This window comes from Coenobita brevimanus, chromosome 79, assembly GCF_032717465.1.
Source record: "Coenobita brevimanus isolate Jiangsu-jjx chromosome 79, ASM3271746v2, whole genome shotgun sequence".
NCBI lineage: Eukaryota > Metazoa > Arthropoda > Malacostraca > Decapoda > Coenobitidae > Coenobita > Coenobita brevimanus.
Genome location: NC_137032.1, coordinates 31,901,227 through 31,928,061, shown reverse-complemented (window position 1 = coordinate 31,928,061; position 26,835 = coordinate 31,901,227). Strand labels below are relative to the sequence as shown.

Below are 26,835 nucleotides of genomic sequence, written 5' to 3'. Positions count from 1 at the left end.
TAGGTCTGCCATAGCAACGCCACTGGTGCACGTCGAAGAAAAGGGTTCCCTGCCGAAGAAGAAAAACCTACAGTACTAAAAAACAGGCCTAACTAAACACAGTATAAAAGAAATAGACACTTTGGACTGCACATTACACCCATCAAAACTATTAACCTAACTTCCGGGGCAATGGTCGGCAGGAAGCATGATAACGTGAAGAAAGTATGAGAGCCCGAGGTAGGTCAGCACCTCACACACACACACACACACACACACACACACACACACACACACACACACACACACACACACACACACACACACACACACACACACACACACACACACACACACACACACACGGCCAGACGCATAATATCACTATATGGCAGTCAGTGAAATGTGATCTCTGTTACCAGTGTATGCTTTGTGAGTCCTTAAACCTCTCTCGTTCCCCTGAAGAAGTCAGAGACGATACTATCTATCTATAGTCAGACGCCTTAATCCCGTTAGGGGTGTCCACAAACAAATCGCCTCCATGTCGCCCTGACCCCTGCCATTTCGCTGCCCTCCCTCCAACTTACACCCATCTCTTCCATATAATAAAGATGGTATCGATTTTTCAGGATGTCGTCGATTGAGGGTATACAATGGGTGAGGGAGTGTTCCGAAGTCGAGAAGGGGTTTGAATGGATTGGTCGGATGGAGATACTGCTGGTGTGTTATAATGTGAGTGTGGCGTCATCAGAGCCGCTCACACAACAGCAAGTTACCCAGGCACTCACACACTTATACAGGTTAGCGAGTGGTTGGGGTTTGATTTTATTGTTCGTATATGCTGGTGATGATGATCATGATGATGATGATGAAGAGGAGGAGGAGGAGAAGGAGAAGGAGGAGGATGACTGTTGGTGATGATGATGATCCTATCTCTCATTAACACATTAATGTGTTGCGTGGTCATGCAGGAAGGCGCCAAACCTACGTGTGTGTTTTGGGGACAACAAAGGCACGAGATGGTTCAGGGAGATGGACCCACCACACATTGACTTCAAGGCTAGTAATAGTAATAGTTGTAGTAGCAGTGGTGGTGGTGGTAGTAGTAGTAGTAGTAGTAGTTGGAGGAGGAGGAGGAGGAGGAAAAAGGAGCAGCAGCAGCAGCAGCAGCAGCAGCAGCAGTAATAGTAGTAGTATTAGTAGTAGTAATAGTAGTATTAGTATTAGTATTAGTAGTATTAGTAGTAGTAGGTTAATAGGAGTAGTAGGTTAGTACTGGTAGTGGTAGTAGTAGTAGGAGGAGGAAGAGGAGCAGGAGGAGGAAAAGGAGCAGCAGCAGCAGTGGTAGCACTAGAAGCAGCAGTAGTAGTAGTAGTAGTAGTGGTAGTAGTAGGTTAGTAGTAGTAGTAGGTTAGCACTAGTAGTGGTAGTAGTAGTAGTAGTAGGAGGAGGAGAAGGAGAAGGAGAAGGAGCAGCAGCAAGAGCAGCAGCAGAAGCAGTAGTAGTAGAAGCAGCAGCAGCAGCAGCAGCAGCAGCAGCAGCAGCAGCAGTAGTAGTAGTAGTAGTAGTAGTAGTAGTAGTAGTAGCAGCAGCAGTAGTAGTAGTAGTAGTAGTAGCAGTTGCAGTAGCAGTAGGAGCAATAGTAATAGTAGTAGCAGTAGTAGTAACAATAATAGTAGCAGTACCTAATTAACGCTGGCGACACATTCTTATAGTTCACTTTTGCTACTTCCAGGCGTTATATCACCCTAGGAATATCTGTAGTTCTTTCACCTTAACTTGGTGCAGATTTTCGTCCTTTTCCTACTTATATAATGTTGATGACTGGCAGAAAATGGCAATGCTGTGGCTCTACTCATACTTGTCACTGCACTTCTTCGTGACTAGCATCATAGTCCAGTGTTAATCTGTCACTACAACTCCGTTTTCAGAATGGAAAGGTGGTAATATTTAGGCCAAGTTCGAGTGAAAAGGGTATACTGATTTTTTGTATTATAGGTGACTCATTCTAAGGTTATGTGGAGAGGATGGAGAATGAGAGACTGACTAGAAGAGTGTATGAAGGAGGTGGAGGAAGAGATGGGAGAAGGGGACTGAGGATGAGGTGGGAGGATAGGGTGGAGAGATATATGAAAATGGGGGCTGCAAGCTGGAGAGAGGGCACACTGATGGCGGAGGACAGACTGACATGGAGAGGATTCGCTTCTGGCCGGATAGACATGTTCGAGGTGATGACCTTTGTTATCATTATATATTATTATTATTATTATTGCTACTTCTTGTGGGTGTTAGATAGTGGGTACGAATACGTCTTTTTGCTATTACTCTTTCTATATCTTTTTTATATTCCAGATTGTGAATGAAGGGAGTGTGGAAGGCGTGGTCCAGGAGCTTCACACCTTCCAGTACAACTCCACAGCCGGTCCTCTGTGGTGTGTTAGGCTTTTTCCACTCACAGAACCTCCAAACACCACCAGCAGGTATGGTTAGTGTCTGTTGTTTGGAGTGGAGGTGGTGTGGGTTAGAGGTCGGGCAGCTTGATGGCGGACCTCTGTGGTGTTAGGCTACTACCACTCACTCAACTGTGGATGTTTATGCCTGTGAGGTGGAGTCAGGATTCCGGGGACTTCGATGGTGAATGAGTGGCCCATCTAGTTAATATACTGTTACAACTCAGCATTCAAGATAGAGAGATGGCAATCTTAGACAAGTTATACTAAAAGCGTAGAGTTGTACTGTAGACTGTATAATATGTTTGTCCTTACTCTTACAGCTACCACTTTATATCAATCAAATTAGTGTCAGTAGTGGTTGTAGTAGTAGTAGTAGTAGTCGTTGTTGTTGTTGTTGTATTAGTATTATGGTAGAATTTGTAGCAGTATTTGGAACTCCAGGCTCATTTGAAACTCGAATCCCTTGGACTGCAGACTGATGCTGCCCACCTGCAGTCCACTGTTGTCCTTTTGGGGGGATAGGGAGGGTTTTGAGGGACATTTGTATAACCAGGCTGTCCTTGTTTCAGTCATATCGTGCCACCACATGAAGGCGTCCCTCTCCAGCACCAGAATGAATATTAAAGTGATTAAATACGAAAAATACAACGATCTTTGATAATAATAAACTATTAAGGGTATTCATTCATACAAGAGTACGAGAAAGATACGGGACCATCGGGGTCGTAATACGGGCTTTCGCTAAAGTCTATGGGAGTGAAAGGCCGAAAAACTTTAGAGAGTAGCTAATCTCACGTCTAAAATCGGTGGTAGTCTATCTGCTGCTTCCCTTCTCAATGCATCTTGCCAAAGAGAATCATCTATGGACAGAAAAATTTACCAAGCATCTCTCAGTTTACGGATATATTGCCTAGAGAGGACTGAAAAATAGAAAAGGCGAAATAATTAAGCGAACTTATGTATCTATGGGCTAAGAAGCATTACCAAGCCTCTGTCAGTTAGCCAGCAGAGAAGTGAGAAGTAGAAGCGAAATATAAAGCTAACATTTGTATACAGTATATGGCCAGAGAAACACACCAAGCAGCTCTCAGCTTAGAATTTTTAACTAGCAAGGAAGTGAGATGCATGAAGAGCTGAAATATTAGGCGAAACTTCTGTATCTATGCGGAGAGAAACATACCAGACCTAGGAATGTTAGCCAGCCGAGAAGTGAGAACTAGAAGCGATGAAATATTGAATGAACTTTCGTATATCTCGACAGAGAAACACACCAACCCTGTTTCAGCTTATGAAAATTAGTCAGCAGAGACGTGAGAAAGAGAGGAGGTTAAAATAGGCGTACTTCTGTATCTATGGGCAGAGCAGGGTATTAAATATTGGCCAGCAGAGAAATGAGAAACAGAAGAGGTGAAGTAATAGGCGAACTTCTCTACCCATTCATGTAGAAGAACAGCAACCTCTCTCAACTTAGGAATATTAGCTGGCAGAGGAGTGAGAAGCGGAAGTGACATATTGGATAAAATAATTTACGAACGCCTATACTTGCCCACAGGTTCTGTAGCTTCCGTGGTGAGCTCCAGGCAGACTTTCCACACTGCTACCACGTTCTGTTTGGCTTCCACCACAGTATCGGCGACGGGCACTCCTTCAAGAACGTCATCTCCTCCTTCATGACCATTCTTGATGATATACTCTCGGGTAATTCCATTGATGACCAGCAGCAAATCGGCAAGTTTGAGCTAAATGAGGAGTTTGATAGGAAGATTTTGGGTTATGAAACGGAGATAGAGAGTGACCCAACCCTCAAGCAAAAGTACATTGACGCCGCAAGAAAGGGCGAACCTGCGGAACTCCTGCTGGCAAAGATCTTGCCCCCACCTACAGGAACAGACAGAAAGACGCTTGTAATCTCTCAAGCTTTTGACTGTGAACTTACAGGTAAACTGATCAAGAGGAGCAAGGCAGAGGGCATCTCTGTCAACTCCAGTTTCAGCGCCATCTGCAACCTGGCCTACGCTGACCTGCTACATGAGAACGGCGTCCTTCAGGAGACCTACACGATCTCCAATGTTCACCTTGTCAACACCCGACGCTACTGGAACCCTTCGCTGGCGGCCAGAAACCTAGGTTGCTACATCAGTTTGACCAGGAGACAGTTCTTTGAGACGCACAGGTATAGTTCCTAGAGAGTCGCTAAAATTGCTCAGGAAGTACTAAAAAGTTGCTTCCCACAAAACTTTTAAGGTAAATACAGTAGCTAAATAATAAATAAAAATTGCTACAGTATTGCTAAAATTTGCTAAAAGTCACTGATTTCGGACCTTTCTATATTGTCAATAAGCACAATAACTCTTAGGTATATCGCTAAATAATAAACTAAAATGGCTACGGTGTTTCGATTTGCTAAAGGTCCCTGATAAATTGTTGTTTTAAGTGGAAATAAATGTCTCAGACCTTGCCATATAAAGTAATTAAATTTGCAACTGAAAAAAGGACTGCAGTATGACTAACATTTACAAAAGATTTCTGATAATCTATTGCTAAGTGGAAAGAAATACCTTAGAGATTGCTAGAAAATCGCTAAAATCGGCAACTACATACGCAGGGATGTGGATAAGGAGGAGTTTTGGAAGTGTGCCTCGCGTGTTCACCAGGACCTACACCACCAACTACGGGGCGAGGATGCGGTGCGGGGGCTTACGTTCATCGCCTTGAGTATGAAGAACAACGAGCCGTACAATGACAGAGACCTGACCTACAACACCCTAGGCGACCTGACTTCGCTGTTCAGTGGGACGCGCAAAGTGAGAGTGACCCAGATGGTGAACACGTCATCCATGCACACCACCAACATGGCCTGGGATCACATTGTTAGCACAGTGGGTGGTTACTTCACTCACTCCATCAAATACAACAGTGGTATTGTCGCCAGGGACATGGTGGTGAGATACATGGACCTGATATACGCACGACTCAAGGAAATGACTTGCTAGATGACCACCAGTTCAATTTTTTTTTTTTTTACTTTACACTGTGCAACTCTAAGAAATGACTAATCCACCATGACTTACGGAAGTGACTGACTAAATGACCATCAATTATTATTTTTTATTTCATAATGTGTACCTCTATGAAATTACTAATCCACCACTCACTGATATGCAGCACCGGTATGGTACCAAAGGAGCAGGTGATGGGATAAACAGACATAATGGACACGAGATACAAGGAAATAACTGACTACATACGATGGAGAATGAGATATACGTGTAACACGCTGGCTGGTTACTTCATCCATCCATCAGATATAACGACTTATGCTCGAAGGAATTATTTAATCTATCTATATATATCCAGGCTTCTAATTCCCTTGGGGGATGGCCACAAACATATCACCATGCCATCCTGTCCCCTGACATTCCGCTACCTCTTTCCTATTTTACACCCGCCTCACTCTTATATAACTCTCCATTCCATCTCTCCATCTCATCATCGGTCTCCCCCTCCCTTCACCCCCTCTCCACCTCACTCACATACACTCTCCTATTCAGTCTATCACTCTTTGGTGATGAGATGCATGTACTTCATATGCCCATGACTCAGGGACTGTCTCGATCACCACAAACTCATCGTTTTAACCCCACTTTCGTGCATCTAGAAATGTCCTGCTCAGGTGCCAGTGCTCAACCGCACTTATAGATGACTCAGTGAAATGACACGAAAGACGAAGAATAATTCGACTCATTTCACGAGTCATGCTGTTGGTAATTCTCCCGCTTTGTACTTTTTCTTTCATTGTTGTATGGATTCTACCTCTCCATGATGATGACGATGATGATGATGATGATGATGATATTGTTAGGGAACTGCATGAGATATAATTTTATTTGTCTGGTTAAAGTCTCAGAAATGGTAAAAACAGTTTATGTTTGTCACGATTATACTGATTATTTAATTGTAACATTGCGTAGGGATATACTGCAAGTTGTCTTTATGTACATCACGTTATTTCTTTAATCCCTGATGACAGTATTTCATAAGTCTGCAATTTTTTATTGTTGTATTCCATTATAAACACAACGGTAAGTGTACATCAGTTTGTTTTTGTAGCCTAATCCATAGCGATATTTAAAAACACATATTTCAGTTTATTCTTGTAATCCTTGACGATATTACGAAACTCACGTTAATGGGTACTTCTTAATATATATGTTTAAGTCCCTAACGGTATTACAAAGGTCACAGTGTTGAAGTACGGTATATAGAAGAGTTATATACTGAAAATGTTTCTGAAAAGATACAATACTGTAGGTAGGGTGCTCGTCGTCCACTCGGTGCAGCCTTAAGGTGACTGTACACTGAGTGAAAAGCCAAATGGTTTATCGCAGCGCTGCAGATCATTAATATGTTAGTAACCATAAAAACCAATGACGTCAGGTGGTTCAGTGGGTTAGGGCACTCCGGCTGGATGGGGCCTTCAATGGTTTACATTCGAGGGGTGGCTGGGGTTCATTGCCCACCTAATGCCACTCAGGGCAAAGAAAAATGGAGAAGAGAAAACTCTTTACGCTCGACTTGGACCCTCTTCAGCAATGGGGTGTATTTCAGTGTACTGTACAGTGTGTTCCGTTAATACTACTGCACTAGAAACGCGCCTGGCGATATCTTGTGTTATGCGAGGACGGCTCAGTCTGGCAATATGGGCGTGGGTGTGACAGGTGAAGTAAGAAGAGAATTAGTAATGCCTGGTAGACACCGATAAAGCTGACTGAGCCATTCCCGCAACACACAAGAAATCCCCTGGCAAAGTGAAAGATGAACGTAGACCCTGTATTTATGTATTTCCTGAAAATACTAAAACATTCACATAAATGCTGAGGTGAAATTCTATTTATTTTTGTAATCTCTGACGGTGCCGCTGGCGTTACAGTTGGCCTTTATAACGTACCAGTCGTAGAAGTCCTGAATGACATTGGGGTGGTAAAAGGCGGGGTCGTGCAGGCGGACACACAGATGACAGAGGATTCGTGACCCGCCCACTGTTGAAGGCTGGTAATACTCCCGCCATTTTAAGTAGCGCGCGTATTCCTGGAAAAGTAGTAGTAGTAGTAGTAGCAGCAGCAGTAGTAGTAGTAGTAGCAGCAGTAATAGTAGTTGTGTAGTGGTAGTAATATTAGTCGTAGTTAGCAGCAGCAGTAGTAGTAGTTAGTGGTGGTAGTAGTTAGTAGTAGTAGTAATAGTAGTAGTAGTAGTAATCGATGCTGTTGTTTAATCCAGCTCTACCAGGCTAAGCAGATCCATCGACGGCAATATAGGTTCCTTACACCGTCTTAGTGTCTGCGTCTGAGTGTGGGATGCCTGTGCAGTAGTTCATTATGTGTGCTATGTTGTGTATTACAGTAACAGACTGTGGTTATGTGAGTCTCAAGAGATGCCCCATTGCAGAATTAACCAAGAAGATGCACTCTGAAAGAGTGTAGGAGAATAATCGTGGACATAATGAAGTGAAGCACGTCCCCTGCTTTTGCCTTACTGTTTTTAGTGTGATTCGTTACCATGCATCGAAACTGATGATTAACGACAGGGGCCAAGGGTCGTATGGAAACGCCGTAAAGACGAACATTTGACCCTTTCCTGTGTGCTTGACCTTCAGTACCAGAGGGTAATGGAACCATCTGACAGCAACGAAACTAATCGAGGCGGAGAAGGGAGCGTCTTTGTGATTACCCAGTGACTCTTGCCACCTGAGGTGAGATGCATCGGGCTGCTTGCATGAGTCTGGTATGGAGGAATACACCACAAGGGCTTGTCTTCCCCTCCTACTTTATTATTATTTTTTTTTAGCAGTTGCTGGACTGACTCTGATAGGCCATTATGAAGTTCAGTGTCGACAGATGTCCGTATCTTTGAAACGAAGCCAGGTTTCCGAAGACTTGGATAATGAATGAATATGTGTGTGTGTGTGTGTGTGTGTGTGTGTGTGTGTGTGTGTGTGTGTGTGTGTGTGTGTGTGTGTGTGTGTGGCCTATTTCACTGGACATGTTGCTAAGTTGTCCGACTATATAATTTCCTTTTCCTTGCTTTCTGAAGCCAGCCTTGCGCTACTGCAGCTGGGAAAATGAGGCTGAATGATGATGATGGTGATGATGCACATCTACCGTATACCAATATCTAAATCTACCTATCTATAATATAAAGACCATATGCATATATATAAACATCTCTCTCTCTCTCTCTCTCTCTCTCTCTCTCTCTCTCTATATATATATATATATATGCATCATCATCCTCTTCATTGTCATCATCTCCATATCCAACACCCACCGCAAGGCATGACCTTGCCAGAATTGTCTCCAGGCTATTTTGTCCTTAACGTAAGTTCTCTCTCTCTCTCTCTCTCTCTCTCTCTCTGTTATTTACTTTTACCTGTTCTGTACATTACGGATGCAAGGTATGTTAATAATAAGCACACACACACACACACACACACACACACACACACACACACACACACACACACACACACACACACACACACACACACACACACACACACACATATACAACAAGATTAAAACATAATATATAAAACTAATGGCACTGGAAGTACCACGAAATCTCTTAGGCCTCATGAATATAACCAGGTCTAAACAAACCTACACAGTTCGTTACCTGAGGATGCCGCGCGAGGTAGAGGAGCTTGTTGGCCAGTTCTCTTGGCTTGTAGTGACGGGCGTTGATGTAGGAGTGTGGGGGCAGGAGCTGTGTAAGCATTCAAAAAAATATATTACATTTGTTTACACCTAACAGTGGGCAGGTATTAGGAAAAGTACTTTGTGAGGAGTTTGGTGACGTAGAGAGAATGAGAGACTGACTTTAGGAGGGTTTGTGAACGGGGAGAGGATAAGAGGTGACGGAAGATGAGATGGAGGGATAAGGTGGAGAGGTATATGAGAGAAAGGGGTGTGAGCTGGAGAAAAGACATCCTAAAGGCAGAGGACAGGGTGACAATGAAGATTCGTTTGTGGTTAAGGCGTCTCTCTCTCTCTCTCTCTCTCTCTCTTTGATCGACATCGAACTGGTTATATACATAAATTAAAATTCAATAAAATAACAATAAAATACTCAATAAGGATGGACAGAACACCTGGTCATAGTCAGCTGCGCCAAGGACCACGGGAACCATTGGATAGTACAGGAGGTTGTAGAGCTTCTCCGTTACGTAGTCCTCACACAAGGCGTTCTCGAAGGCCAGGTAGAACAGATAGCTGTGGCCGGCGCGACGTAAGCAGGGCTCCAGGTCAGTCCTGTAGCCATGATGGGTGTACAAGGAGTGTCCGCAGGTTAAGTTGCCGCATATTCCATATAATTCTACCGGTGCGTGTTTCTGTAGTGTTTGAATATACGCCAACCGCCCGCTCTGGTCGCGGCAGTTGGACACGAATGCAACCGCTAGCTTTCGTGTTTGGGACTTGAGTGTGGCAGCTTCCTTTTGGATTTTGGAAGTAAATTTAACGGCTCCCTTTTGTGTCTGGGACGCACTTTCTTTGGTGGTTTCACTGCCATGGTGTCTTGTGTTATTGTTGAATGTGCCGTTTTTGTGAGAGTTTATGTTGTCTGCATGGTAGAGTTGATGGGGCCGTCGCCATATTGGAGGTAGGAGACTGGAGTCCCTGCCTATCCGCACCATAAAGCCGTGCAGGAGCCTAATGTCCGAGTCTCTACGGTAGTGCATTGTGCGGTTGAACACTCCGTTGAGGCTACGGTAGTCGTTGTTGAACATAGCATTGCCCTTGAACGGGGACTCAGGTTCAAACATTATCCACGGTTGACTGGGGTCACGGATGCCCAAGTCCTCGAAGAGTTCTTTTCGGCTGCGAATGCTGTTGAGGTGGATTAGCACGGCGTCCGCTGCCCTTACCTGTGGAGAGAGGGAGTAGGTTTTAGGGTTAGTAGTTAAGTGGCCTTGGAGATTTCGTGGCACATCCTTCGTGGCGATTTATTTTGCGCACTACACTACAACATGCCTTGTTCTCTCCTTGATGATATCGGTATTGAATAGGGGAGATCTGCCACCATAAATATCTATAATGTGATAATGGTACGAGCCACCATCAAGGAACATCTTATCCACCTACATTGCTCACCGCTGGGTAAAGGGAAAGGTGGAGCAGACGCCAAGAAGCGTTTGGCTGAGGTGCTCATGTCTGTAACTTAAGTCTTTGAGTCTGTGGCGGGGTTTTCACTCAATATCCTGGGGTACAAGGCAGCTGCATTATTTAGGTTACCACCGTTACCATAGTTATCTGCCACTCCAAAGAAAGGAGATGGACATCTGAGTCAAGTGACGGGGATATCTATAACAAATTGAAAAAAAAAAAAAAAAAACGAATCCACAAGTGCTACTTGTACTGACCTACATATATCGTAGTGAGAGCGCATGGAACGGCACAACCATAATAATTCACTAATAAACAGGCGTCACGAGTCCTCTAGTGCTATTACTACTCACCTTAATAGTGTTGGTAGTTAGAGAACAACTGTAATACATCGCCAAGTATGTACAGTATTATAAATAATCCCGTGTCATTCTCCGCATCCTACCATGCAGGAGACGAAACACCCACAATAAATCGCACAGAAGATGGAGTTAGGAACATTCCCGTGGTATTGTTACTAACCTTAGTGATGTCGGTGGTGAGAGTGCAGGGTAGGGGACATCTTCCATCATAGATGTCCATGATGTGGTAATCGTACCAGCCAACATCAATGAACATCTTATCCACGTACACAACGGCTACAGGAACCGCACCGGAGCGAAACCTAGACGTAGAAGGAGAGGAAGACCGAGAATGAGGTGGAGAGATAATAGAATGTGTGAAAGTGGAGTGAATGAGCACAGACTGACAAGCAGGGCGGTATATAAATACGAGTATAAACATAAAGAATATAATGTAATAATAATAATAATAATAATAATATATATATATATATATATATATATATATATATATATATATATATATATATATATATATATATATATATATATATATATATATATATATACACACACACACACACACATACAGAGAGAGAGAGAAAGGGGGGGGCTTTACCTTGGCATCTGAGGGCGGATATGGGTGACCTGAGAGGCAGCCCGGTAAGCATCCAGTATGGGTCGGAAGTAGCCATCTTGGAAGTTCTCCAACACATCTGCCATAAGCGTAAACAAACTTCATGTGTGTGTGTGTGTGTGTGTGTGTGTGTGTGTGTGTGTGTGAGAGAGAGAGAGAGAGAGAGAGAGAGAGAGAGAGAGAGAGAGAGAGAGAGAGAGAGAGAGAGAGAGAGAGAGAGAGAGAGAGAGAGAGAGAGAATCACTAAATCGTGGTTGTGTTAAATTTCATATGAGTTTTATTGCTGAGGCATTCAGGAATGCTTCTTCTACATTAATCGTCAGCTTCATTCTCCACACACGCACCTGGGGTCGTGAGTTCGATCCACGCCTGGTAGCCGCCATGCCGGGAGGGGTAGCTCCCTCCTGTCACCTAGCAGGGCTATATGATGTAATAAGATCTAGCTCTGGGGAACATTTCCCTTTCCCTTCCCTCACACACACACACACACACACACACACACACACACACACACACACACACACACACACACACACACACACACACACACACACACACACACACACACACACACACACACACACACACACACACACACAGGTCTAACTTTACTTGAAGGCGCACCTCCAGTATTTCTCATATTTATTTTTTTGCACCTAAATGATTGTGTGTGTGTGTGTGTGTGTGTGTGTGTGTGTGTGTGTGTGTGTGTGTGTGTGTGTGTCCATTACTCCATAGCATCACCACTACCACCACCACCAACATCATCATCATCATCATCATCATCATCATCATATTGTTAACCCACCTGATGCGTTGTGTGTGGGTCTGGAGGGGTAGGTGGTGTAGTGACTGGAATGCACTCCTCCACCCACCACATTCTTGCGACAATCGTCTCTCTGGTAAACAGCGTAGTGCAACCTGGGGACATAGATAGATAGATACATAAATAGATAGATCAATCAATCAATCAATCATTTCCTGTGACACCCCACGGGATGCATAGGGCCTCAATGAACTCTCTCCACCAATATTTGTCTCTTGCCATCTCCTTCAGGTCCCACCAACACTCCTCTCCTGCTTCCTTTTTCATTGTCCTCAACCAGGTTTTCCTCGGCCTACCTCTACCTCTTCTTCCTCTAGCAGTCCACTCTGGCACATCCTGTATTAAACTACCTTCTTTTCTGTATATGTGCCCCAGCCACTTCCAGCGAGACAGTCTTACATATTCATTAACTGGTTCCACTCTCGTAAATAGATAGATAGGGCCAGATCATCTCAGAGTGAGTGATGGCCACTAGGAAATTCAACAACAACAACGACAACAACAACTACTACTACTACTATTACTATTACTACTACTACTGCTACTACCAATACTACTACTACTTGTATGGTGCTACTACCACCACTATCACTACTTTTACTACTACTATTACTACTACTTCTACTTCTACCATCACCAGCACCACCACCACTACTACTGCTACTACCACTATTACTACTACTACCACTGCCACTACTTACCTGATAGTGATTAGCATGGTAAGAGTAAGGAAACAGAGTGAGGTTATGACCATCAAAGAGTACATGGTGATTACTTGCTAGGCACTGGGTTTGCTAGTCACTTAACTAGTTTACAGGCATACAGTCATTTCGTTAGATAGTCAGCTAGTGAGTGGGTTGGCCTGTCACTCAGCTAGTCAGTCAGTCTGCATTTACTCTAACGTCGCCTAAAATTGCCATATCACATCTCGAATGCTGAGTTGTAACTGGAGATTAACACTGGAATATGATGCTAGTCATTAAGAAGTGGTAAGGAAAGGATATAGAGCCTTATTGTTGTCTCTGTCTGCCACTCGACTGTATAAAATAATCACGAAAATCTGAGCGAAGTTAGTGTAAAAGAATTGTAGCTAATCAGTGCTCCAGCCAGTCAGAAATGAATAACTCAGCTGCTCAGTGAATAATAAGTGAATTCTCGAACATATATTATATTATCATTTCTGTGTGGGTAGCCTAGCTTGTGATTCTTTTTCTTTTCTGGAAGATTAAAGATATGGGGAGATCGCTCTCGTTTCCTTCTCCTGCTTGGTAAAACAAAGGATGGTTCTGCTCTCTTCTCTTCTTGTCCTTCTTGGGAACTATCGATTGTTTGTGAATGACAGCGAGACAGTCACGCAACTAGTCATCGAAATCAGTCAGTCAGCTATTCAGTCAATGAGCTGGTCTGTGAAAAAAGTCAGTACTGTAAATTAAACATTCACTCCAGTAAAAATTCACTCTGTGCGTTGAGGTAATATTCAGATTCAGAATGAGTTCGCAGATGTGCTTGTAGTGACTGACTGAGAGAATGTGAGCTGGCATCAGGAATCCTCCAGATTTCTCTCGATATTTCCTCCACATTTTCTTTTGATATTTCCTCCATATTTTCTCCTATTTTCCTCTCCATTGCCATCTCTGGTACTATTTTTATCTTCCTCTAGCTCGATTCCTCTTTCCCCCCCACCTCTCTCTCTCTCTCTCTGGGAAGCGCGATAGCTCGCTGGCAGGGTGTCGGGCTCGTAACAGTGAGGTTGCGAGGTCGCGACCCGCCCGGTGGCTGCTGTGCTGGGAGGGGTAGCGCTCTCCTGTTACCCTAGCAGGGCTGTATGATCTGATGAGGTCTAGCTCGGGGATTAATCCCCTCTCTCTCTCTCTCTTCATTTGTCTTTCTTTGCACTGTTTCAATATTTTCTCCCTCATTTCCTCCACCTATTCTCTCCGTCTTTTCTCCATTTCTTTCCTCCTCTCTCTCCATTTTCTCTTCTATTCACTCCACTGCTTTTCTCTCCATCTTTCCTTCAACTCTCTCTCTCTCTCTCTCTCTCTCTCTCTCTCTGGAAAAATCTCTTAGCTGACCGGGTGACCCCTCTCATGAATGAGACAAGTTTAGTATTTCATTCGATCAAACGCCATACGACCCTAATAGCTAAGAGTGTCCTAGGATCTTAGTATTTTGTTCCAGCTAACGCCAGACGATTTTATTCAGCTAAGAGTGCGGCATAGGGGACTGTGAGTGCTAATGAAAAGCTATATTAATCATGTAACCTGTCGTTCGAAAACTCTTAAACTGAATAAAATGGTCTGAATGTTGGAAGAATAAAGCACAAACGACGAGCGAGAGACAGAAGCAATCCAGGACGGTAAATACAGATAGATGATACGCTGATGGATCCATTTTTTCTGAGACAGGCAGCAAGGGATGAGGAAGGTAACAGAGTCCGCACCTACCACTGAGCTCTATATAGTTCGGAGTTCTCTCCGCAGCGAGCGTGTGACTGGCCGCCACATTGAAACACCCACTTTCGTCTGTTCCTGCATTGTTGTTTCTGTTTCTCTGTTGCTTACATATGACCAGTGGGCCATGACACTATATTTTCCGAATCCATCGGCTGACTTCAAAAGGCGCGGGCGTTGGGTGCAGTGCATAAACATCATCAGATCCACGCTGGGCTCCTGGCGGCGGACACACTACTCGGCGCTACCCATGAGGAAGGAATAGCACTTCGGCTCCCGTCGACCAAAGCTATTATAAAACATTGTGATTAACAAGAAAGTAATAGAAAACTGACTTGTGCCTTTTATCATAGGAATGAAAAATTACGCTTTGATTTAGCCGAGTGACACTGTCGACCGGAACTGCTAATCATTATTGTAAACATCTTTAGCGTTCAATAGAACACTATTTATCTATTTTTATGTTATCTGCCAACAACGCCTTCACACTGGAGGACAACTGATATCCTAATTTAGTATCATTACAGTACTAATACAGCTCTTAATTACTGTATGGAATAATGGGATATAATGATTTTCGGCAGTTTGACGCAATTGCCCCGAGGGCTGTCACCTGATCCTGCAAGGACAGTTTTTGCTTTCGTCCCCATTGCTTTGGGTACGCGTCTGCATCCTTGGTAGAAGGTATGGACACCATCCGTTGAAATCTTGTGATCTTTTGTCTGCTGGTGAATCATTTATTTATTTATTTATTTTTAGGATTTTGAGGACAATGGTAACTAACATAGCCATTATTTTGTGGAGAAGCATGCCCTTTATCGTTCTTCAGAACCTGGTGACGGCTCTGAAGGTGAAGGCAAGGCAGAAGCACCAGTTGTCGTCCAGCCTTCATATTTTGAGGCTGGCATTGATATAACCATTGCCCAGTTGCCATTTCACGAGCGTCCCACAGCACACATCCTACCCTCTGAAAGAAGGATGCTGGATCACAGGAGTTGGATGACATCAGCCTGCATACCTCCTGGCCGACATTTATACTTTTTTTTTTTTTTTTATCGAGGCAAAGATGCACTTGACAGGTTGGTGATGACTGGCTGAGTGCAACATTACTTCATAATCTCTTTACTTGTTAGCATTACTAATTGACAACATACATCTGAGGGGGTAATTTGGGTTAGTAAATGTTATTCGGACATGTTGCATGCAGTCAGTCATCACCAACCTGTCAAGTGCATCTTTGCCTCAGTAAAAAAAACTGAGTACTGGTATAGTTGACCCTGGGGTCACAATAGCAACAACATTGAGATTCCTGTCTGAAACTACTGCTTTTCTGTACTCTTACCATCTTTTGTTCATTCATTTGATTGCTACTCCACCCCTTACGGGATTATGGCGTCTGGCAATAGATAGATAGATAGATAGCTACTGTACTCCTTATGATTAGCCTATAGGAATTAATGTCAGCATTTTGAGCATTGTGTTTGTATGTATGTGTGTCTACCTTATTCATACTGCTTTGTTTTTTAATTGGGGCCATATATGATAGCTAATTATGTGATATTTCATGTGGGACTGTCTATTTATATACCGGTACCGTATTTTATTAATAACCATACAAAACAGAAGTTCAAGGCCAAAGTAAACCATATAGAGCTGAAGTGCCAGAGTGCATGGTGACAAGTGTTTGGCTTTGATTTTGGCATGTTTGAATGTACAGTATTGGTGGTGTGATGAGGGGGGGTAAATGGAGATGGTGTGGACATGCTGAGAGGATAGAAGATGACATTTGGGTGGAAAAGGTGAGAGGTTTGAATGTCAAGGGTAGGGTTGCAAGAGGCAGACCAAAGAAGACTTGGGATGAGGTCATAATGTATATATATATATCTATCTATTGCCAGACGCCTTAATCCCGTTTGGGGTGGCCACAAACAAATCGCCTCCAAGTCGCCCTGTCCCCCGCCATTTCACTGCCCTGCTCCCCAGTCACACACCCCTCTCTCATATACCTCTCCACCCCATCCCTCCATCTCATCCTCGGCCTCCCCCTCCCTCTTCCCCCCTCCACCTCACTCACATACACTCTCTTCATCAGTCTTTCACCCTCCATCCTTTTATTTTTAATAATAACAATGACTTTTTATAAATACCTCAACACTTGGCAACGTTGCTTTCCAACGCTATCACGCTTGTAGGTGAGTCAGTGAGGGTAGGTCAGGTGTCAATCCGCAGGTCACTTCCTCTCTGACTGCCATCAAAGATGGAAACTCCTACCCCTATTACTTGCCCTCGTCTGCTCCACAGTCAAGAAAAAGAACTTACAGCGTAAATAAGTATTTTTTAGAAGAGAAGGCAAACATAGGACCTATAATTGAGCCCTCAAAAGCTGTTGCTCGAACAGCAAAAGCCACCAATGTGACTTTTTATAGAAATAAATCTCCATAAAATGTAGATTTTATATGCAGAGAGAGAGAGAGAGAGAGAGAGAGAGAGAGAGACAGACAGACAGACAGACAGACAGAGTCAGGAGGTTTTTCCTCAAATTCTAATAATTCATAAAACTGTAGACTTTCTATAGAAATAAATCTCCATAAAATGTTGATTTTATATGCAGAGAGAGAGAGATGTAGTGAGCTGGGAGTGTGGGTTGTCCCTTGATATTTGTCTCTAATCCAATAAATGGCCCAGTAGAAACTGTGGCAACATCGCACGTAGGGGAATTCCCGTGAGGGACAACGCCTAAACGATTTTGATATTTTGGATGGACTATAGGGAGGCTGCCAGAGATCGAGCAGCATGAAGAGCTGCCTTTAGGTGACCAAGGCCAACGCATATAAGCATGTTGGAGCCTTTATAAGTGGTATGAACAATATGTAACCTCATTGCATTGCAAACCATGACTATATATACAATATATGTAAGGTCTATCTATCTATCTATTGCCAGACGCCTCAATCCCGTTTGAGGTGGCCACAAACAAATCACCTCCACGTCGCCCTGTCCCCTGCCATTTCACTGCCCTGCTCTCAACTCACACCCCCCTCTCTCATATACCTCTCCACCCCATCCCTCCATCTCATCCTCGGCTTCCCCCTCCCTCTTACCCCCCTCCACCTCACGCACATACACTCTCTTCGTCAGTCTTTCACCCTCCATCCTCTCCACATGGCCAAACCACCTCAGTGTATTCCTCCTAACGCTTCCTGTCACATCCACATCAACACCACAACGCTCCTTTATATTCTCATTTGTCAGCCTGTTTCTCCATGTGACTCCACAGGCTCCTCTTAAATAACTCATTTCCACTGCTCTCACTGTAAGGTATATACAGTAATATATATTCCGGTATACAGTATAAACCATCCATCAATCTGTCTAGATATGTCTGCCTTGTTCCCATGTTGTGCACAGGTGTGAGCATGTGACGGAGTGTCCAGGGCAGCCATGGAAGCCAGTGAGTCTTGTGATGTAGATTCTGGCTCTGAGGAAAATGGCCACAATAAGGGTGAGTTATTTGATGCATTGTCTGTCTGCGTTTCTATGTACTTTATTTATCGGTTTATTTGTCTATCTATATCTGTCTGTGCCTGTCTTTTTATCAGTCTGCATCTGTTTCTCTGGTGATAATGTTGGCGGTGACAGTGATGATGATAATGATGCTATGGTAATGATTACGATGATGATGATTTTGATTGTTTTCCACAGGTGCTCACCATGTTCATTTCTCAAAGGACACAGATGAGCTTGGCAACAGGGCCATTGTAGTGAAGGAAAAACCTGGGGGTGCATTGGAGGCCCATGTTGGATTTCTTCAGGTAAACAAATACTGTATTATATATAGTTCTTTCACCTGAACACATTGTGCCTGGAGAAGTTGATTCATTTTGATTTGTTTTGTTTCATTTAATTTATAATGGTTTTAACCTGCTTTCATGTGTCAGCCCGGGTCACCCAATGGCAGCCCTCCATACCGCACGATGTAGCTTCTCAGTTCAGTCCTCCATCCCTGTGGTCACACACTGTGACCTCATCATAGTTCCATTTCGGTTAGCCTCTCACAACTCTAACTTCAACGTTCACACCTCTCACCCTCTACCTGGTACTCACAGTTGTAAACTTCCTTCTCAGCATGCCCAAATCATCTCGATCAACACATTCTTATCACAACAACACATTCTTTTTTCATTTTTCCACATTTGGGTTGGATGAATTTTGTATGGATGACTGTGACAAATGTTTGTCATCCCTTTTTAATATGACAGTCATCAGATTGACCTTGTCTGATAAGTAGACATGAAGCCACATGTAGTCACCTGTACCAGTCAGGTGAAGCCAGTGAATGAATGGGTGTGTGGCCCAATTCATTGGGCCTGCTGTTGATTAGTTCTTTCACTGTTGTATTCTTTACTTTTTCTGACTTTATATACCTTACCTTACCCCACCTGCAGTTTGGAAAAAAGAGATTGAGCGATGATGATGTTGATAATGAAGGTAGTACAGGTAATAATAATAATAATAATAATAATAATAATGATAGGGGTAGGTGGTAGCGACCATCATCCACTCACTTGATGTAGTGCTGCCTACTGCTTCCCTAGCCTTTATCATTCTTTTTCTGTGCCTGCCCTCCTCTCTTCCTATTTCTCCCATCTTTCCTGTCACTTCTTATTGCTTTTCTTTCCTTTACAGGTGGCTTTACGTTGAGTGACAAGCCAATTGGTTTCCTGTAAGCCAAGAAACCATTTACAACGCTGGGTGGTAACCATATAACCAAACCATACGTGCTCCCTACGTGTCAACAAGTGGGTTGGTGGAGGGTTAGTGTCCCTCTCTGTAAAACAAATAACTCAAAGTCAAATGGCCACCCCTTATGGGATTATGACATCTGGCAATAGATAGATAATAATAATAATAATAATAATAATAATAATAATAATAATAATAATAATGATGGCTATGGTGTCTGCTGTATCCACCACTAGCCAGCCTGTCTCAAACACTACTTAACTGCTTTCAGATCCTTCACCGGTACCGCATTACGGTTAAGTTGCCAGTAAACGATGCTGGCAGAGGCTGTGAGATTGGACCAGTGCAAGGTGTCCATTGTCGAGCATTGTCTCTGAAGGTAATGTGTCCAGTGTATCTATATGTGTCTGAATATGTCAGTGTCCATATCTGTCCATCTGTCTGTCTGTATCTGTCTGTCAGTCTTTCTCTCTCTCTGTCTGTTTGTGGATCTGTCTCCTTTTGTATTTTTGTCTTTTTTTTAATGCAAGGAAGAAGGAATCCACAAGATTGTTCTCTTCAAGAAAGAAAATAATAACAGAGCCATTTTCAAGATTTGTTCATTTCAGGATGTCTGCATGCATTGAGTCGAAAAGACAGGAGGTCATAGGCAGTAGGAACTATACAGAGGAAGACAGTTCCAGAGTTGACCTGTTGTATACATGAAGGCATTGAGTCACAGCTAACTCTTGCATTAAAGTTGAACAGAAAAGGGTGAGAGTTTGTTGCCAGACGGGTGGTATGTTCCCTCCATAGTGGTGGAGGGATGCAAGCAGGCAGTTCAAAGGTGCAGTGACCATTGGAGTAATAATAGAAGCTACATCTGTCAGTGTTTTTGTCTATTTACAGTAGTCCCTCTGTATGCATGGGCAAAGTGTTAACTAAGGGTACCGTGAATCTGGATCTCACACATACGAAGATCCCCATCCAGTTAGCCCTATAGAAATCTGATGTGTTAACCAACCCTCTAGCTTAACCCCAGTTTGCCTGCTTAAGACCCTCTGCAACCTCAGCTGTAGTCAGTGTATTTTCATGTAATGGAACTTTGTCATTTGCACAGCTTGAATACTACATCATGGTTACATAAAATTAAGTTTAATGAACCTTGACTATGAAGCAAGAATGAATAGAAATGACTTTTCTTTGTTACTAAACAGATCAAACCTTTAATCTGACTACACTTTCCCATCAACGGAGATGAAAGAGATTGTGGAACATTTTCAGGGCAGAGTAAATGTACTACAGACTACAGATATGCTCCCCTGTACACTTTCCTCATTAGCCTGTATTCTCCATTCACTGCACATGGTCAGAACAACTGTATGTACTTCTAAAACTTTCTACATCAGCATCACAGTGCTCCTTAACTTTCTCATTAGTTAGGATAGCACTGGTAATATTAATGTGCTGTACTGATGATGATGATAATGATAACTAACAAGGGAATTTAGCTTATCCTTCTAGCAGATTTTTTCTTGCTCTCTGGACTCTGTTTTACCCCATCCTAAGATGGGAAGAAGAGGTTTAGATGGTGATGATGTTGATGGTGTTTATGATGATGATAGCAATTATGGTGATGATCATGTTTATGATGTTGATGGTGATGATGATGATGATGATGTTGATAATGATGATGATGGTGATGATGATGGTGATGATGATGATGATGGTGATGATGATGGTATTTATGATGATGATGATAATGGTGATGATGATGACCCTACCTCACCCCATCCATAGGTGAGAAAAGAGGTCTGGATGATGATAATGATGATGGTGATAATCATCAAATGACTTTGACAGGCAGTTGAAGGAGGACTAGAGGTGGTGATTGAGTTTTTTGCCCACAAGGAAAAGCTTCTACGCGAGAACATCTTGCTTCTGCGGCCCTCAGGTGGTGAATTAAAGCTGATTATCATGGCTAGAGTCCTGGGTATGTATGTATGCATCTCTGTCTGCCTGTTGTTTCTCACATAATTGTGTATTTACAGGCCTGATTTTGCTAGTCATTCATCTTTCATACTGTACTTCTCTGTCCATGTTTCTGGATTGTGCTTCATTCCATGTTTAGATGTGAAAAAGGATCAGGATGATAAAATAATATTGTTGGTGGTGGTAGTAGTAGTAGTAGTAGTAGTAGTAGTAATAGTGCAGTAAGTGTAGCCCCAGGTTCATATGAATTGTGAACCCAGTGAACTGCAGGCTGAAGTTGCCTTTCTCTGGCAGTCTGTCTTCTTTTATTTGAGGTTAGGGAGGGAGCAGAGGGACATTTATACAACCAGGCAGAGGAGCCACTCAGTTTTGTCATTGCCACCATACGAAGGAATCTCGCTCCCGCTCCAAAACATTGGTAAACCCAAATAATGGTTATGGTGTGTGCTTGTGTGTAATGTATTGATCATCCCCTTCCTTCAGGTAAGCGCAAGGGCACACCAATGCTGCGAGAAGGTATCACCTGCATTGGAGTGGAGCAAGATGAAGAGTCAGAAGCATCTGATTGGCAAGGGTTCACATAGACACCCCCATACAGCTGCAGAAACAAATACACCATACTGATCGTCTTCATTATCATAAATAACTCAGTGTTGAGCAGTGATTTTTTAACCACAGGGATGTGATCTCTGGAGCTCAGCAGACTTCTCACAATATTGCATAAGAATTTCCTTACTAACGATCTAAGAAACTGGGCCTAAGTTAATGTGTGCAGTTGTGCCTCAGCATCATTGTGTCTTAGCCCCTTTAGGTCATATACTGTACTTTTTTTTTTCTTTCTGTCTACAGTTAATTGTATTCTGTAATTGATAGACTTTATTCTAAGTTAGGAAGGACTCTCCATTATGGAATGGCTTTTGAGGGATGCATGTACCTTTGCCATTTTGAAAAGTCTGTCATCATCATCACAATTATTATCACCATTTTACCCACCTCATCTTTTCCTCAGATGATGATGATGATGATGGTAATATTCTCATATGGGAGAAGTTAAGTGTAACCTACAAGAACCTCATCTCTCTACTGGGTTCTTCTGAACTGAATCAAATTGTTTAGCAGAGTGAACCACAGAAAGACATCATTGTACTTATGGGTTTAAGACAAGAGCACATGAGCATCTGGATTGGCACTTAGGAAATCAGCAGATGTTTTTGGTCATGTGATCTAGGTCATCACTTCATAGACCCAAGAGGCAGCTGGAGGTTTTTCAGTCATTTAGTGACATTAGGGGTGTAGAGCAGTCTCCTACCCTCAGGCTGCTTCCAAGTTGATGGGGGCAGAAGCAAGTTGGAGTGGTTCTTAAGCTTTTTCAGCCCCAATACTCAACTCCAAGTTAACCTGATACCCCCTCTCTCGTATTATTACTCCTTTCACTTTCAGTTTTCTGTAAAAAAAGAGGAAAGAGAGTGGCTATGAACAAACAGCTGAATTCCGTGGATTCTTTTATTTTTGTTTTTAGTAAAATAACATTCATACACAAATTAGATGTAGTTACCATACACAAATTTGTATGCCATTCTGGATACCCCCCAAAACCCCTGGGAGTATTGAGACAGTGCTGTAAGAACACTTGCTCCCATCCATACAAGTGACCCCACTGGACGTGGGTTAATGTGGGGGAGAATTTTTGTGGGTTACCCTGATGCACAGCTGCCACCTGAAACCACCTGCAGCAGCAAGCACATACTGTAGTGTGAAAGCAGCCAAACTGTAGTAGCTTCATCTTTGGCCCCTACACCTCACAAGGGTTACTCTCATATCCTTAAAATTGACATGGCGGTCTTGACATACAGACAGTTGATAGCATTGATCCTGTCAGAAGGGAGCTGATACCTATAATATGTCAGCTTGTCTGTCTACCTCATTAATGACTTTGGCCTGTATTCTTGACAATGAAGCAGGGTCCAAAGCACCTCATCCTTACCATGTTTCTTTTTTCTTTTTTCTTTTTTTATCAGCTGTGTTAATATCCATGTATGTTACATATTTTTTTATTTTTTTATTTTTATTTTTTTCTTCTCAGGACCCTACCTCACCCCACTTCTTAGACGGAAAAAGAGATATAGATGATGATGATGATGATGACTTTGATGATGGTGTTACTTATGCAGTCGGTGTCTGTTAAAAAATATCCCAGTAGCATACAAGACAGTAATTCACTGTTATATGAAAAATGAATTGTTAAGGAAGAGATGTCAGAAACCTCGTAAGCTAGTTTGAATATCACCCCTCAACCCATCTGGAGAATTCCCTTCCAGAAGATAGCTATAACAGAGGAGTGTCCACTGTCCACATATGCTCTCAACCTCTCTGCTTCCCTTGCCAGCTCTTTTGCTCCAGATTATTCAGACTCCTTTTGTGTAACTATAAATTCTTTATCCATTTCCATCCATCCATCCATCATCTAGTCCTGTGTTGTCCCATGAGGAGCGAAGGAGCCCGGGGCTAGGCAAGTTGGTCTTGACATTTAAGATGAGAGTGACCAGCCTCATTCATCCCTGAGTGGCATTACATGAACAAACATTATTAATTACCTTATATATGATCAATTCTTATCATTCCATCTTTATATATTTTATCTCCATGTTTGTACCGCCTCATTGTGTGTCTCATCATCTGCTTTTTATTGCTTGCATAATGTTGTTTCATTCATGTTGGCAGTGTTATGTACTTATATTTTAATGTTATGTACTTATATTCTAATGTTAGTTTTCATCATCATCACCATCTAATCTTGTGTTGCCCCATGAGAAGCATAGGAGCCTTGGGCTAGCAAGTTGGTCCTGACATTTAAGATGAAAGTGACCTGCTTCACTCATGCCTGAGTGGCGTTACGTGAGCAATAAACCCCAACCACTTCTTGGATAGAAACCCACACAGGCTCAGTATGATTGGAGCTCCTTAATTACCCACTAAACCACCAGGCACCAAAATTTGGTTATACGGTTACCACCCAGCATAGTGAATGGTTTCCTGGTGTACAGGAAACCATTTGGCTCGTCACTTAGTGTAGAGTCACCCATAGGCAGCAGAGGAAAGAATGAAGGAAAGAAAGACAGAAGAGAGAGAGTGTAAAGTCATCCGTAGGCAGAAGGAAGAGGAAAGAATGAAGTAAAGGCAGAACACAGGAGTAGATGATGATGATGATAATGATGATGATCTTATTTATGGAATCTTTGTTGACATTATAAAGCCTTAAATAATGTGCATGAGAATGGTAAAGTCTATTATGCAAAATAAATGACAGAGAAAGAGGTACTAGAAAGGCTCTGAAACTGTTGAGAATGCAACCCTAAATGTTGACAGTTCTCCCCCACTGCATTCTATCTTTCTCACCTGTACTGTATGTGGAAGCCAGTGCCTTTTTAACTTTCCAGTCAGCCAATCCATCTTCAGGAATCACAACACGAAATCTTTGTTATAAGTCACTTTTTTTCTTTCTTTTTCTGTGAAGTCCACTATATAATATAGAAAAACTGCATGTTAAAGTTTTACTATATTGGTACTTTAAGAAACTGATTTGCTAGTTTCCCTGTGTACAGTACCAGGAATATGGAAACAAGATATTTTGGAATGCATGCCTGATTTATGATGAGGATCGACCATACAGTATTCCATTCTCCAGTTACTCCCCTTTCCTGCTGTATTCTCTCACTTACTACATTTAATAAACCTTTCATCACACAAATTCTCCCCATAGGTGCTTTAATTTATCATACTGAGTGAGTTTTATTAAGCTGAGTGGTAACCTCTTTGGCTGGAGGACATCTTTTTAAATTCTCTTCCAGATACTATCATATTTTTATTTTATGTTTAGAGACCATTGACCATGTGGGACTGTGTCAGTCTATCCATCTAATGGTAGCCCTCCATGCCTCACAATCTTGAGCCATTTCCCTACTCAGTTGCCTGACACAGAGGTTTCTACAGAGGACCTCATCTTAAGCCTCCCATGGTGTGCCTCTGGCCATTTTGTCCTTCCACATTTATGCTTGTAACCCTTCTCCACCAAGCACCCTTCCCTTCCTCTCAACATGTCCAAGTAACTAGTTCAAATCACATCTCTGATATCTATAATGCCAGATCTGCCATTTCACATAACTTTTCTGATATCTATAGTGCCACATTTCTCTTGTCATTCACTATTCTCCATTCTGACTTATTGATGCTGTGTCCATCCATCTCAGCATTCTCATTTTTGTGCAATGTATTTACAGAATGTCAGTATACAGTATGTGGTCATGTGGTGTCTTGTTTTGTGTTTACCTTGCCCACGTTCCAGGTTTATAATTTGATAGGCATACAAGGCTGACCAGCACCTTTTCCTTACCAGTTCCCTAGCATTGAGATATACAAATGCACTTATGATCGATTCCCTGTTGTAAATCAGGTTTTGAAATGCAGGAAGGAAGAAGAGGATGTTGAAACTTCCTCCATGTCCTGTTTTGACTTTTCATAAATAGATATTCAAGTTATGACAGAAAATTACAGCAGATTTTAACTGTTTTCTGCAGGAAGATCAAGGAAAGAAGTGCAAAAACTTTCTTCCTCTAGTTCTTCCTGTAAAAACATATCTTAGTTACAACGTGGAATTGACCATAAATATGTCTGAGAATTACAATCCTGGTTTATCACACTGATGTTAGTATACAGTACTTTATACACATAGAGAGTGCATTTTTTCATAGCTGTTAGCTATGTTTATTTCTCCCACACAAGTATGATACAACCCATCTGTGGTTGAGAAGTGGTACAGTAATGTGTCCATGTTCAACACTTCTCATTCTCAGTTCAGTAGTTTAGATTTCCATCCATCCATCCATCATCCAATCCTACATTGCCCCATAAGGAACGTAGGAGCCCGGGGCTAGGCAATTGGTCCTGGCATTTAAGATGAGAGTGACCAGCCTCACTCATCCCTGAGTGGCATTACATGAGCAATCAACTCCAACCATCCCTTGGATATAAACCTTCACCGGCTCAATCTGAGTGGAGCGCAATAATTACCCACTAAACCACCAGGTGCCAAAATTTGGTTATATGGTTACCACCCAGCGTAGTAAATGGTTTCCTGGTGCACAGGAAACCATTTGCCTTGTCACTCAGTGTAGAGTCACCCACAGGCTGAAGGAAGTGGACAGAATGAAGGAAAGAAAGACAGAAGAGAGAGTGTAACGTAACCCGTAGGCAGAAGGACAAGGAAAGAATGAAGG

General features: G+C 42.6%; 2 protein-coding genes across 2 annotated transcripts; one reads left to right on the top strand and one right to left on the bottom strand.

Annotated features, from left to right (window-relative positions):
• Nucleotides 1-2,837: 2,837 nt before the first annotated feature.
• On the bottom strand, nucleotides 2,838-11,655 carry LOC145409080 (3-galactosyl-N-acetylglucosaminide 4-alpha-L-fucosyltransferase FUT3-like). The gene is made up of 7 exons (XM_080279627.1): nucleotides 11,552-11,655; nucleotides 11,114-11,255; nucleotides 10,056-10,353; nucleotides 9,580-9,908; nucleotides 9,105-9,194; nucleotides 3,983-4,171; nucleotides 2,838-2,939 (listed from the first exon to the last, which is right to left on the bottom strand). Exons 1-7 carry the CDS (start codon nucleotides 11,653-11,655, stop codon nucleotides 2,838-2,840), a joined length of 1,254 nt encoding a protein of 417 aa, XP_080135753.1.
• Nucleotides 11,656-15,460: 3,805 nt separating this feature from the next.
• On the top strand, nucleotides 15,461-22,348 carry LOC145408962 (adipose-secreted signaling protein). The gene is made up of 6 exons (XM_080279540.1): nucleotides 15,461-15,532; nucleotides 18,257-18,350; nucleotides 18,551-18,660; nucleotides 19,863-19,970; nucleotides 21,434-21,563; nucleotides 22,046-22,348. Exons 2-6 carry the CDS (start codon nucleotides 18,290-18,292, stop codon nucleotides 22,144-22,146), a joined length of 510 nt encoding a protein of 169 aa, XP_080135666.1. The 5' UTR covers nucleotides 15,461-15,532; nucleotides 18,257-18,289; the 3' UTR covers nucleotides 22,147-22,348.
• Nucleotides 22,349-26,835: the final 4,487 nt, after the last annotated feature.

Coding starts and splice junctions, on each gene's coding strand:
- LOC145409080 (XM_080279627.1), bottom strand. CDS start 11,655: ATGGCAGATGTGTTGGAGAACTTCCAAGATGGCTACTTCCGACCCATA. Junction 11,256..11,551: donor ATCCGCCCTCAGATGCCAAG/GTAAAGCCCCCC, acceptor TTCTACGTCTAG/GTTTCGCTCCGGTGCGGTTC. Junction 9,909..10,055: donor ACGGCCCCATCAACTCTACC/ATGCAGACAACA, acceptor AAGCTGCCACAC/TCAAGTCCCAAACACGAAAG.
- LOC145408962 (XM_080279540.1), top strand. CDS start 18,290: ATGGAAGCCAGTGAGTCTTGTGATGTAGATTCTGGCTCTGAGGAAAAT. Junction 19,971..21,433: donor GTCGAGCATTGTCTCTGAAG/GTAATGTGTCCA, acceptor TGACTTTGACAG/GCAGTTGAAGGAGGACTAGA. Junction 21,564..22,045: donor TATCATGGCTAGAGTCCTGG/GTATGTATGTAT, acceptor CCCTTCCTTCAG/GTAAGCGCAAGGGCACACCA.